The 14,481-nt window shown below is 39.3% G+C and overlaps 1 protein-coding gene across 1 annotated transcript in view; it reads left to right on the plus strand.

Moving 5' to 3' along the window:
• Positions 1-14,481, plus strand: part of TRIM33 (tripartite motif containing 33) — a gene marked incomplete at its 5' end in the record, with an annotated part of 120,481 nt that overhangs the window by 51,026 nt on the left and 54,974 nt on the right. The window contains 3 exons of the mRNA XM_029945786.1: positions 685-803; positions 1,187-1,331; positions 1,498-1,630. Of these exons, the coding sequence (XP_029801646.1) occupies positions 685-803; positions 1,187-1,331; positions 1,498-1,630 (397 nt within the window). The remainder of the gene's footprint in view (positions 1-684; positions 804-1,186; positions 1,332-1,497; positions 1,631-14,481) is intronic.

Below are 14,481 nucleotides of genomic sequence, written 5' to 3' on the forward strand. Positions count from 1 at the left end.
TCTGCGTCCATCACTAGCCATCTTCCACTTCTCTGTACTCTAATCATTTTACTATTTTTTTAATGTTCATTTTTGAGAGAGAGAGTGAGAGAGGCAAGAGGGAGAAGGGGAAAAGAAAGAGAGCGAGGGAGACACATAATCCATAGCAGCTTCCGGACTCTGAGCTGTTAGCACAGAGCCCAACAGAAGGCTTGAACTCATGAACTGTGAGATCATGACCTGAGCTGAAGTCAGACACTCGACTGACTGAGCCACCCAGGTGCCCATGTCTTCGTTTTATAAGATCACATTTAGGGCCCACCAAATACTCCGGGACAGCATATTCCCATCTCAAGAATCTTAATTTAATCATATCTACAAAGTCGCCTTTGCTCTATAAAGTGACAAGACACATCCTGAGGATTAGGATCTTGATATCTTTGGGAGCCATTATTCGGCCAACACATGTTGTAATAAGGCACTTTTAGATTTTTTTTTATATTAATGCTTGTTTTCTCTTCCTAAGTAGGGTATTATTTTCCCCAAATGGAATAACCCAGTAGATTATTTTATTCGGCTCTTAATGTTCATTTCTTTGGTCTTGTCTGTGACATAAAAGTGAATGCTTTACATATGGGCATCATGCACAAGTTCCTTATTTTTTTCCTGAAGAATATTTTCTAATGTTGTTGTCTTGTGTTCTAGTTGGTGTAATACGGTGCCCAGTATGCCGCCAAGAATGCAGACAGATAGACCTTGTGGATAATTATTTTGTGAAAGATACATCTGAAGCTCCTAGCAGTTCTGATGAGAAATCAGAACAGGTATGCTTCTCAATTTTTCTTTATGCTCTTATCTTGATACTGGAATGTAAATTATGAGAAACATATGTTCAGATAGTTACATAATTTAGGGTATTTCAGCTATAGTTCTATTTTTCCAGTTGAAAGTAAACGATTCTTATTCTGTTCTGTACCCTCATACCTAATTGAATGAGATGGAAAGACATTACTTATATATTATTTTTGTGTTCTGAGACTTAGATTTACTCATGTGAAATGCTTGGTATGGAAGGAAAGGAATTTATTGGAGATAAATGGATAACAAAAAATTTTATTCTAGGTAGTATATTTGAGAGCAAGTCACAGTTTCTGTGGATTTATATTTTGTAAATTTGATGTAGATTAGTGTTTATTTCCACTTTTAGGTATGTACTAGTTGTGAAGACAATGCAAGTGCAGTTGGCTTTTGTGTAGAATGTGGAGAGTGGCTGTGTAAGACATGTATTGAAGCACATCAGAGAGTAAAATTCACTAAAGATCACTTGATCAGGAAGAAAGAAGATGTCTCAGGTAAGAATAGAAGCACTTTTAATGATTGATCTACTATGAATCTTCCTCTTTTACCTTATAGCATTTCTACTTATTCTTTATATGCTTTGGACATAAATAATAAGAATTTAGAAAGGTAGATGAACTCTTTGTTTAGTTTAAAAATGTATGTTTTATTTTACTACAGAGTCTGTTGGAGCATCTGGTCAGCGCCCTGTTTTCTGCCCCGTACATAAACAAGAACAGTTGAAACTTTTCTGTGAAACATGTGATAGATTGACATGTAGAGACTGTCAGCTATTGGAACACAAAGAACATAGGTACAGAAATCATCATTGTTTAACAAGAAGTACTATAAAAATGCATTGTAAAATTAACTATTCTAAATATTTCATAATTTTGTTAGTATTTTATTCTCAATATCTTATATATTTTATTTCTTACAGCAGGTATGTTTTTGATTATTTAATGGTTTTCACATTCATATCTAATTATATTAATGAATATTTGTTAAAAATGTTTCATTACATTTGGGTTTGCAAGAAAGGAGTTGCATTATTTCTTTTATTTGCTTTGCCTCTGGTTCAGATGAGTTTTTTTTTCAAGTAGACTGTGGTATTTAGGCTCTGGGCTATAATCTTAAAAGGTAATCTTCTTGTGAGTGTGGCCAACTGATATACATTTTAACATCAAAGGATAATTCTACTGGTTTCATGTTATAAATCCCTTGGTTTTTTGCAAATTGCTTGAGTATCTAAGTAAGCATAGTTACTAACTCTTTATTGCATAGTTTTCTATTTCAATCCTGTTATACCCTCAGAATAGTATTCACTTATAACCAGTCTATTAGATTCGAACTATTCTTGAAATGTACTGAAATTCTAGTCAGGAGTATAACAGTCCTCCAGCAAATTTCCCATTTTCTATTAAATTATATTATAGTTTAAAATATGGTCTTGCTTACCTATAGTCCAGCATTTATTTTCCTTCCTTCCTTCCTTCCTTTCAGGTTTACTTATTGATTTTGAGAGAGAGAGAGAGTATGAGTTGGGGAGAGACAGAGAGAGAGGGAGAAAGAGAATCCCAAGCAGGCTCTGTACGGTCAGTGCAGAGCCCGATGTGAGGCTTAAACTCACAAACCGTGAGATCATGACCTGAGCTGAAGTCAGACACTTAACCAACTGAGCTACCCAGGTGCCCCAGTCAAGTGTTCTTATAACACTTCTGCTGTAATAATAGAAATAGGTTTTATGAATCTCCTGCCAAAAAAGGGTAGGTTAAGTTGGATTAACTACGTTGAAATGGGTTTCTTAACTGTAGGATGTCTTAGTGCTTTTAATTCCTTAGGTTCATTGGAACTCATTAGAATCCTCTTAAAGAGGGAATATGTTAATTCTAATAGCTAACAATTACTGCGTCAGTACTTTGTGTGAGGCACTTTTCTAAATGCTGCGTGTTTGTTTAGTTCATACCAACTGCCCATGAAGTGTTGGTACTGGCGTCGCAACTGATTTAAAGGCGAGGGAGCCTGTTTCCAAAAAGCTTTAGGAATCTGTGCACGGTCTCGCCATAAGGAGTAGAGCCTGGGTTTGAACACGGTGTTGGATCTGTTTTAAGGCCATATGCTCACTTTCTTCCATATAGTATATAGAATATAGACCATGTCTATAGTATATGGAATGTTTCACACTTGACCACATAAAAGTAATGATCTTTGTTCTTTTTTAAATTATTTTAAGGCCATATGCTCACTTTCTTCCATATAGTATATAGAATATAGACCATGTCTATAGTATATGGAATGTTTCACACTTGACCACATAAAAGTAATGATCTTTGTTCTTTTTTAAATTATCATTCACTGTTATACAGAACATTTGTTTAGAATTGCTGCTTTAGACTTTTGTGTCTTAATTTGTTGCCAAATTTCATCTTACCTGTAGGTTGGTTAATGTTTCACTTAAAGTGACTAATCTTGTGGATGCCTTCACCTCGGGGCCAAATTTTGCCATTTGTTTTGTAGTAATCTCAGTGAGTCATTAGATTACCATTCCCAAAGCTGCAGTCAGATCTTTGAGGTCTTGGGTTACTTAGGGCTTTTCAAATTGTTGGTGAGAAGAAAAAAGAGAAGGAAGATGGCATCCTTTTTCGTAAGAAAGAATAGCTTCCACAGTCTCTTCTTCAGAGTTTAACCCTGGCTGGTCATTCTTTTTCCTTTATCATTTTTCCTTTGCCACTATTTCAAGTCCTAAGTATTTCTTGAATGTTTTCTCCCTTTTCTTCTTTTTTTTTTTTTTTCCTCTCTTTTGTTTTATTTTGAGAGAGACAGAGTGCGAACTGGGGAGAGGCAGAGAGATGGAAACACAGAATCCAAAGCAGACTCCATCCAGGCCCTGAGCTGTCAGCAAAGAGCCCGCGACACAGGGCTCAAACTCACGAACTATGAGATCATGACCTGAGCTGAAGTTGGACACTTAACCGACTGAGCCATCCAGGTGCCCCTCTCCCTTTTCTTTAGTTCACACTGTATTTTTTCCAGGATAGACTAATACAGAACCCATGTCATTGGACTTAAGACCCTAGGTTCCTGTTACTACAACACACTTAGAGTTGGTCTCTCAGCTCTGAGTTTTTTTTACCTTGTCAAATTCATCGTGTCCACATTGCTGCCAGGATTATTTTGCTAAAATAGAGTCCCTCCATACCCATTAAACTATTTAATTTTAAGATTTTTTAAAAAGATTTTATTTTTATGTAATGTCTATACCCAACGTGGGGCTCAAACTCACAACCCCAAGATCAAGAGTTGCACTGCTACCAACTGAGCCAGTCCACTTCCTCCCCGCCCACTTTTAAAATACCCTTTACTGGTGCCCCATCACCAGTTTCAAGTGTTCACCATAGTTTATAGTATTGAGTCATACTTGAGTCTTTTCTCTTCATCATCTGTACAAATTTGGGAGACAACCCCCAAGACCACCCTTACTTTTGATATCAACTACAGAGTTCAGTAAGAACCCTAATGGGAAAACAGCATGCAGTTCAGCTCACTGATATGATTTGTCATTACCATCTTTAATTAGAGTGGTGGTCTTCTAAACAGGATGCTGTCTGCTTACCTTGGAACTGCTATCCATAAACCAAGCAGTTTGTATGCTCTTTCTTTAAATTTATTATTTAGTTTTGAAGCGTAGTTGACAATCAAGCAGCTCTTTTTTGGTTATTAGAGAGCTATTCATAGGCCAACACCCTTGAGTCTAGGATTTAGCAACTTGCGTGATTTCAGAGTCATACTTAGGGGAAAAGAGCCTATTTGCTCATAATATAATAAATACCTCTTTGCATCCTGCTGGTTGCGTGTTCTTCACAAAGCATTTCTATTTAATACAGAAGTCTTCTGGGCACTGCCTTCCTTACTAGAGTGTTCCTCCATCACCCAAGATATTATGGGTATTTCAGGTTGCAGGATTATTTTATGTCCGTCAGTCATAGAATCAATCTCCATTAATGTCCAACAGTAAGCTAGTAATTTTCTGTCAAATGGCATATATTTTACTGTGGTATTCAGAAATTTTCTGGTCCAAAATCCCAATGGTTGTTGCAAAGTGGTACTCCCAGGCTTTTGCTGTAAGCTCTAGGCTACATAAGTGTGTGTTGCTGACACTCCCCGAGTCATGTCTAACTGGATCATAGGGGCCTAAGAGCATTGGGAGAGAGACTGTTTTTTTGGTCGTTCAGACATGGCCTGCCTTTGTTGAGCATCCCATTCATATACAGCCTTTTTTGGATAGCTGTATTGATTGGTACTCCTAACCATTCCCAGATATGGAATATGTGTCCTTCCAAATTTAAATATGGCAACCAAATGTTAGGTGTCTTGTTTAGTTCTAGGGATAGGTAGCAAAAATGATTTTTCTTCTCCTGTGTAGTGTCAAGGGTGGCACCTGCTTAGGTTATTCCTAAGAATTTCACCAGTTTGGTCAGGTCCTTGGACCTGTTGGATTTATCAAAAGCTTTTGGTCATGTGTGTCCTTGTTGCATTAGGTCACCTCTGCCTGATTTATCTTTAGTTTGTGATATTGTCATGGCATCATCAAGATAGTATATCCCTTCTAACCACACTATACCAGTAAGCTGGTAAATTAAAATAACCCCGTGGCATATGCTAAATGTAAATTATAAATTGGGGTTCTTTGATGTGAAGGAAAATAGTTCTTGGCTTTTGCTTTTTTTTTTTTTTTTTTTTTCCTTTACTCTTTTAGATTGAAGCAGTGAAAAACACATTTGCAGGATCAGTCACCGGGTATCACTCTCTTACAGCCTGCTGTATGTTTCCTTTTCTTGTATTTAAGTCATACCTGGGACTGCTGATGTTGTGGGGGCACTACTTTATTCAAATTTTAATAGTCTACTGTTAGTCTTGATGAGCCATCCACTTTTTTCACAGGCTGCGTCCCCATTGTCACTGTTCAGGTAATTCATCGGTACCAGCACTCTAGCTTATAATTTGTCATTAGAGTGGTCATCTCTTTGTCCACCAGGTATCAGATACTGTCTCAAATTTCTGTGGCTCAGACAGTTTCAGTGGTTCCCATTTTAGCATGCCTATTTAAGCCTGGCCTTAAGGTGAATTTATTTGCTTTCTATTTTATAATTCCAGTCAGACACAATATCCATCCCAATAATACATTCATGTAAAGGAGATGTAACCACTTCACAGACCATCTGTTCAGATATTCTAGTTTTCATCCAGTTTTTTTTTTTAACCTTCATCCTTTTAACTATTGCCACTCCACCCAGTCTAATTCTAAGTCCCCATTAGGACTTTGACAGATTTTAGTTAGAGCGCATTGGGCTGTCATGTTAAGGAGTCCCAGAAATGTCTCTTATCCATCCCTTGGTTATTTTACCCACACAAGTGCATATTGCCATTGTTCTCTAGTTAGGGGTTGAGCAGAAGAACCTGGCCTCTCCTTCTGTCTTCAGTTTGATTAATTAATAGGACAGTTGCCTCTGGCATTCCAAATCAGGTTTTTCATTGTCCTCTTTGTCCTCTGGCTTTTAAATTTTCTCTAAACTGGGGTAAATACAGCAGAGTTCTTTAGGGTTTTTTAATGTTGGGGAGCAACAGTAGCTCTCATTGGTGAATCCAACCTCTAGTCATGCTAAATCAAGATCTTTGTTTCAGCTCTCTCAATGTCTGCTTTATTCATCCCATTTTTGAATAGCCATCTGTAGATTTTCATCCTGCTATGTTAAATCCCTTGACTCTCCCCTTTGTCTTTATTTTTTTATGAATCTCTCTAATTATCTTAGCATCTATAAGATGCATAATGGAAATCTGAGACAGTAAATCTGTTAAGGCTTTTCAGATCGCTGCTAGATTTTTGCAGTGGTAAAGTTACATGGGGTGCCCATGGAAGAGTCCCTCTTAATCACAGTATTTACTATGACCTCAGTAAGAGGCGTGCCCAGTAGGTGAATATCCTGGTCTTGATAATGCCAGTCCAGCATGACTTGCAAAAGAAGCATGTCAGCCATTTCTTCTGGGAAATTCCACTTGGCATTTATAGTAGAAGGACAGTCCTCCATTTCAGGGCCAACAAACTTTATGGAGTCATTTATCTAGTCCGCTGGACTAGCTGTGTCCTTGGGAATGACCTCCTGTGTGTCTGGATTATGCATTGCCATCTGTGGTTGTTCACCATGGTTGTGGCAGTGAGTTGTTGGTCCTCCATCAATTCAGACATTGTTCTTCTGTTCTGCACCATTCAAAACCAGTGGTGTTGCCTCTAGGTAATCACTCTCACAGTATTTTAGTAGCTTCAGGAAACATCAGTCTACAAAATGAGACATTCCTTTATATTATAATCTCTGATTTCATTAGTTTATTGGTTTTCTCTTTTCCTCAGCCTGGACTACATTCTTTGATTAGAGGTCATAAAGGTACTTTCTCTCTGTTTTCCCAGCATACTTTTTCCCTTTGGAGCGGCCCAAAGCTACTAGTGGCCATAGTTCAGACTAGCTGAAACCTAAGCTTTGTGTGGTGAGTATCAAGAACTGTCCTAATACACTTCCATTTTAGCTACTACAAAATCAGTAAGGAAAGGATTGCATAATTAGCTTGCTTCTTATTAGTTTGCATTTCCTTATTTATCCAGTGAATCAACTCCTAGGGAGTTGGGTCCACCTTTCTAACTTCCATCAGTAACTTACCTCTAGTAATTTCAGGTGCAGCTCCATGTCATGAGTCACTAGGTAGTCATCTAGGAATCAGAAGTTCATAAAGCCCTGTCCTCTCATCCTTCCTTTTCCCAAACCACATGTTTTAGTCAGTCAGGATCATTCTAATGAATCCCATTTCTGATACCAACTGTGAAGTTAGAGAACAATCCATAAGTGCCCCCTCACTTTTGACACCAAATACAGAATTTGAGGAGCCCCCAAACCACCCTTCTGACACCCACTGCAAGTTCTAGTCTACCATCAGATTCAGTAATTTACTGGAATTGTTAGAACTCACTGAAAGTTGTTATACTCATGGTTACATTTATTATAATGAAAGGATACAGATTAAAATCATTCAAGGGAAAGACACCTGGTACAGAGAGTCTAGGAGTGTTCCAGATGTGGGGCTTCCAGTTTTCTCTCAGTGGCGTCTTGGACATAACTGACTCTTCTCAGCAATCATGTAGTATGCATGGAACATGGCCAATAAGGAGGCTCATCTGACCCTGGGTGCCTAGAGTTTTTATTGGAGCTCCCTCATGTAGAATATGACCTGTCTCTAGCCCCTCCTGATACCATGTGACCTGAAGTCTCCTGTAAATCGTATCTTTAGCATATAGCCTGAGGTGCCAGGTACAGTTTTATCAGGTAGCACATTTCAGCACTCTTGGTCGTAAAAATTTGATAGGTTGAACTTTTCTTAGATTCTTATGTTAAATCTTTAGTTTATCAAAAAACATTAGTCTCATTACATAATCATTGATTTACATAGTATATAATTATAGTTTTGGGTCTCCCCCACCTCCTTTTAAAGATAATTGCTACATATTATAGGGATAAAGATGATGAACTCTGATGTGTGTGTCTGTGTATCTTTTAAATAGAGATAATATAGTGCCAACTTTATAAGCTAGCTATACGGATTGAATGAGAATTGTACCTATAAAGTGCTTAGCACAGTAAGTACTCAGTAACCGTTCAGCCATTACTAACATTGTGACCTATACATTCTCTCTTCTCTCTCTTTTAAAAAACATTTTATTGAGGTCTTTGGTTTTCTTTATGCTTTATGGCCTTGGACATTGTTCTCAAAAAGGAAAACGTGTGCCTGGATGGCTTAGATGGTTAAATGTCTTACTCTTGATCTCCCGCCACCTCCCCGAATTAGAGACCTTTTCACTCTCTGGAGAAAGTGATCAGAAGAGGCCTCTAAATATTGACATTTGGGATTCATTTCTAATTAAAAAGATTGCCTTCAGTCAAGCCAACCAGTTCATAAGTTGTCTCACACATAACTCTAAGCAGTTTTTAAGTCCAGTAAAACCTTGGATTATGAGTAATTTATTCTGCAAACGCCCTACAAGACGAGCAAACATTTCTAATAAATTTTAACTTGATAAACAAGCAATGTCTTGGCAATACATGTAGTAGGTGACGCCGAATACATGATCACAACTAATGCACTCATTCTTGCAGTTTGCTTTGATATATGAGTGCTTTGGATTACAGGCATGTTTCCTGAACGAATTATGTTCACAAACTAAAGTTTTACTGTGTATTTGAATGTGAACAGATGAAAGGATCATCCAGTATTTGAGGAGAGCCACCCTCATCTGCCATCTGCCATACATTGTGGGCTGTTGTGAGAATTCTTAACTCTTCCCTCTCCTGCCTGGCTTCAAATATAGAGACTGGAAAAGCTAAATATCTCCTTTCTCTGCTTTCCTGGCATTTGGTTAGCTCTGATCCAGTTTATGTCCATAAAATTCAAATGGAATTCTGCTCAGTGTGTAATTTCTAAAAGGGACAAATGGGGACGCCTGGGTGGCTCAGTCGGTTAAGCGTCCGGCTTTCGCTCAGGTCATGATATCACAGTTCGTGGGGTCGAGCCCTGCATCAGGCTCTGTGCCAACAGCTAGCTCAGAGCCTGGAGCCTGCTTCAGATTCTGTATCTCCCTCTTTCTCTGACCTTCCCATGCTCGCACTCTGTCTCTCAAAAATAAATAAAAAACATTAAAAAAAATTAAAAAAAAAATAAAAGGGACAAATGTTGCTGGTATCTGCCCTTTTCTAGCTTTTTCCTTCCTCAAATTAGGATGTGATGCTTAGAACTGTGGCACCATTATATGCTCATGAGGGTAAAGCCAAGATCATCTCAGAGATTCTAGCTTTGATGTTTAAATAACATCACCAGCTACATTTGGTCTTGTTAGATGAGTCTTTATTAGTCATTACCGTTGTACACATCTGATTGACAGCTACCTACATGAAAGAGACCAAGACACTGAAAAAAGGTCATGAAAAGCATAAATAATAAAGAAATAAAAGGAAATGTAAAATCAAACAAAATTATGACATCCTGAAAGATAAGACAAGCCATTGGCCACAAAACAAGGATAGAATCTTTGCAAAAGAAATTCATTAAAAGAAGAAAGAGCTCCTGGAAGTATGATAGCTGAAATAAAAAATTAATAGGTTTGGTAGGTAAATTTTAGTCTCCTAGAAAATAGAGCAAAAAAAGAGAAAATAAAAAACAGGTAAAAAAAATGACAAGGGGCACCAGAGGGCTCAGTCAGTTAAGCCTCCGACTCGTTTGCTCAGGTCATGATCTCGTGGTTTGTGAGTTCTAGCCCCACATCGGCTCTGCACTGTCAGTGCTTGGGATTCTCTGTCTCCCACCCTCCCCTTGTCCCCCCGCCCAGTCAAAAATAAACAAACATTAAAAAAAGAAAGAAAGAAGACAACAAGATATCCAACAGCCAGCCAGTATGAATTAAAAAGAAATGATCAAATAAATTCTCCTAAGAATCTTGCATTGCCAGTCTGAAATGACCCATTTAATGCCCAGTATGTTGATTTTTAAAAAAGACTCACAAAAAAGTATATATCATCATAACATGACAGTATGCTATAGATTAAAATGAAGATCAACAAAGTTTCCCAGGTAGGCAACATGTAATGAAATAGAAATCTAAATAGGATCTTTAAATATAGTAGTTCCAGGAGATAGAAGATGCTGGAACAGTGATTTCAAAAGTTGGGACTTGAGAGGGAAGGATGTTCAACTTATTTCTATAGCTAAATTGTTATTTAAAAAAAAATTTTTTTTTTAGGGGGCACCTGGGTGGTTCAATCGGTTAAGCTTCTGACTTTAGCTCAGGTCATGATCTCATAGTCAGTGAGTTTGAGCCCCGTGTTGGGCTCTGTGCTGACAGCTCAGAGCCTGGAGCCTGCTTCATCTTCTGTGTCTCCTCTCATTGTCCCTCCCCCATGCTTGCTCCCTCGCTCTCTCTGAAGAATAAATAAACATTAAAAAAAAAATAAAAGATTTTTTTTATTTTTAAGTGATCTCTGTACCCAACATGGGGCTAAAGCTCACAACCCCAAGATCAAGAGTCTCATGCTCCACTGACTGAGCCAGCCAGGCGACCCTTTTATAGCCAAAATTATTATTATTATTAAAATTTTTTTAATGTTTTATTTATTTTTGATACAGAGAGAGACAGAGCATGAGAGGGGGAGGGGCAGAGGGAGAGGGAGACACAGAACCGGAAGCAGGCTCCAGGCTTTGAGCCAGCTGTCAGCACAGAGCCTGACATGGGGCTCGAACCCCCGAATGACAGATCTGACCTGAGCTGAAGTCGGAGGCTTAACTGACTGAGCCACCCAGGCGCCCCTATTATTACTTTTTAATGTTTATGCATTTTTGAGACAGAGACAGAGCATGAGGAGGGGGGTGCAGAGAGAGAGAGGGAGACACAGAATCCAAAGCAAGCTCCAGGCTCCTAGCTGACAGCACAGAGCCTGATGCGGGACTCAACTCCACAAATCATGACCTGAGCCAAAGTTGGCTTAACTTTGCTTAACTGACTGAGCCAGTCGCTAAAATTATTAATGTGGGAGTAAGATGTATATATTTTTCGGCATGCAGGTATTCAGAAACTGCCTCCCATGCACCTTTCCCTGGAGAACTATTAGAGAATATGATCCACAAAAATGTTATTAAACCAAGAAAGTTAATGTTGAATTGTGGATGCAGTGACAGCTATGTAGTAGCTAGTTTAACTGAAGCATAAAGACTGAGGATATTTCCAGGGAAAAATGGAACCACTTCTAATATACTTGGTATTGTTAGGTCATTTGAAAAATAATATTGACAAATTGTTGACATATCTGGTGGAACATGAGACTTATTAGGGATTAGTTAATTGAAAGTTAAATGAAGCAAAACAGAGGGTATTCTTTAATTTCCCCCTGCTTGCAACAAAGTTCTATAAAAAAATGAAATCATTCTGATTACACTCCTTGGCTTATAATTGGACAATTCTTATATAGTCATTCATTCAGCAAATAATTGCATGACTACTGAGTGCTAGGCCTGGTATGTTTCTGTGAAAAAAATTAAGTCACTCTCAATAAGGACCTGATTTTTCATAGACAGGGTCAAACAGTAAATATATCAGACGCTGATTGTTGTAGAGTATTTTTCTCTATAAAGCCGGGAAATTGGGACAGGGTATGTGAACATGTGGCTGTGTAGGTTTTATTTTACATTGGGTGGTTTCCAGTGGCTTCCACAAGGAGGTGGGCTTTGAGTAGAGACTGAAGGAAGAATAGGGGCAGTGCTGCTTCAGCCTGACAAGTCAGGGGAGCTATGTCAGCTTTATTATTTTCCATACTTTTATCTTCTGTTTCATCTATTCTCTTCTCTGCTTCTTCCATCCCTGCTGTCACTGTACCTTCTTTATTTTGTAGCTCAGTTATAGCATTGTTTAATTCATTGTGACTAGTTCTTAGGTCTTTGATCTCTGCAGCAAGTTTCTCTTGTGTCTTCTGTGCTTTTTTCAAGCCCAGCTATTAGTCTTATGACCATCATTCTAAATTCTTGTTCAGATCTATTGTTTATATAACTGTTTTGAGACATTTGGCTGTAATTTCTTCTTGAACTAGCTTTTGGGGGAATAATTCCTCCTGTTCTGTCATTTAGGTTAAGTTTCTGTCTGTTTTGTGTTTTAAAAGCTTGTTGTGTGTCCTGTTCCTGTGAGAACTACTATATTAAAGAGGGGTCGTACACTGTCCAGGGCCTTGCACGTCAGGAAGTGGTTTTGGTGTATGTTGTTGCACTCTTGTTGTGTTCTGGCTGCTCCGTCCCAGTGGTCGGTCCTCCACAGAGCTCCTCCCTGCTTGTAGTGTGGAGTGCGTGAACCTTCAACCAAGTGTGATTGGATTTGTTCGTCGAAGTCATAACTCTAGAGGAAAAAAGGAGAAGTTGGGATGGGGAGAGCCTGATCCCATAAAAAGAGAAAGATGAAAGGAGAGAATAGATGACCAAACAAAATAATAAGGCTAAATCTCGAGTAAGGGAAAGGAAAATAAAGAAGAAGGTAGAGAAAAGGTGGAAAACGAATAAAATAAAAATGCCTGATCAAACAAACAAAAGAGATTGGTTAAAAATTGACCAAAAATAAATAAAAAACTATGAATCTGATTCCAAAAGAACAAAAGAAGAGTAGAAAGAAAAAGAAAAGAATAAGAGGAAAAAAAAAAAAAAAACCCTAAACAGTTGTCTGTTGTTTCCTGAGACCAGTGGCTGTGCCGTCTGGTTTGCTCAGTGTCAGTCTCCCTCCAGTAGATCGCTAGGCACGGAGGGTAGGGGTTGGTGCAAGCGTATCTTCCCTCCACTGGGGCCGCTGTGCTGCTCTCTGACGTCTTCCATGTTGGTGTGTGTGGCGGGGGAATGGTGACACCCCAGTCTCTCCTCACCAGACGAGGCCCTGCTCTGCACTTCTGCGCCTTCTAGGCCCTCTGCTGGGATTCAAAACCCGAAGTCTTAAGGGATCTAGCTCCATGTGGCTCCTCTCCCCTGTCCCAGAGTAGGGCCTCTCCCCTATACTGATAAAAGGCCTTTGGCTGACACCTGCACAGTCTTTTGTCCTTGGGGAGGCAATAAACCCACTTCCCAAAGTACTCTCCCAGTGCACCCCTGAGATCGCCACACCAGGCTCTACATTCCAGGGCTGGCTCCCTCCTCCCCAGGAGTACGCCATGGCTCCTGGCTTTGCTCTGGGAAAAGTACACTTCCGAACCTCCTGAGTTTCAGCTCCAAAGGTTGTTGGCAAAAAAGTAGCTGTCACTCTCTGTATTTCTTGTTCCCCAGCCTATGATCTCCAGAGAGGTTTTCCTCTTGTGCTAACTTAATGCCGCGCTTTTAGAGTCCCTCTCTCTTTCTCTCCCTTTTGTCTCTCCACAGAAAGGGTTCCCTCCCCTCCGTGCCAGTGCCATTTTATTTTTCCTAATTCACATACACACATCTCGATCCCACCAAGCCATCTCCCTCCAACTGTGGAGATCCTTCTGCCACGCCGCAGATCGATTTCCTGGGTGTTCCAAGTGACCTGACTTCAATACAGCTGTGTTTGAGGAATGAGGAAAATCTCAGTCCCCCTTCTCTGCCATTTTAGCTACCTCCTTGAGGGCAGCATGTTTCAGATAGAGAGAAAGCAATTGCCAGAGGCCAGAGACAGTAGCATACTTGACTTCTTTGAGGAGCTACATGGTCTGAATGGAATGAACAAGGGGAAGATTGGTATCAGGTGAGGTCAGAGGGGCAGAAAGGGCCAACTTACTGAGTTCTCTGTAGGCCATTGTAAGAATGCTGGCTTTTAGTCTGAGTAAGACACTCAAGTTTTTGAGCAGTGAAGTGATTTGACTGATTATTGTTTTAAATGATCTCACTGTAGTGAGGAGAGATTGAAGAGGGGCAAAGATAGAAATGGGAGATTAGAAAGCTGTTTTCAGTCATTTAGACAAGCCAGTAGTGGCTTAGCGTAGAGTGCTAACATCGGACATAGTAAGATGTGATCAAATTCTACACGTATTTTGAATTCAGATTTGATGCCTAAAACTGTGATATGTGGATTTGCTGATGTATGAGTCATATGAG

This window comes from Suricata suricatta, chromosome 8 (assembly GCF_006229205.1).
Source record: "Suricata suricatta isolate VVHF042 chromosome 8, meerkat_22Aug2017_6uvM2_HiC, whole genome shotgun sequence".
Classification (NCBI taxonomy): Eukaryota; Metazoa; Chordata; class Mammalia; order Carnivora; family Herpestidae; genus Suricata; species Suricata suricatta.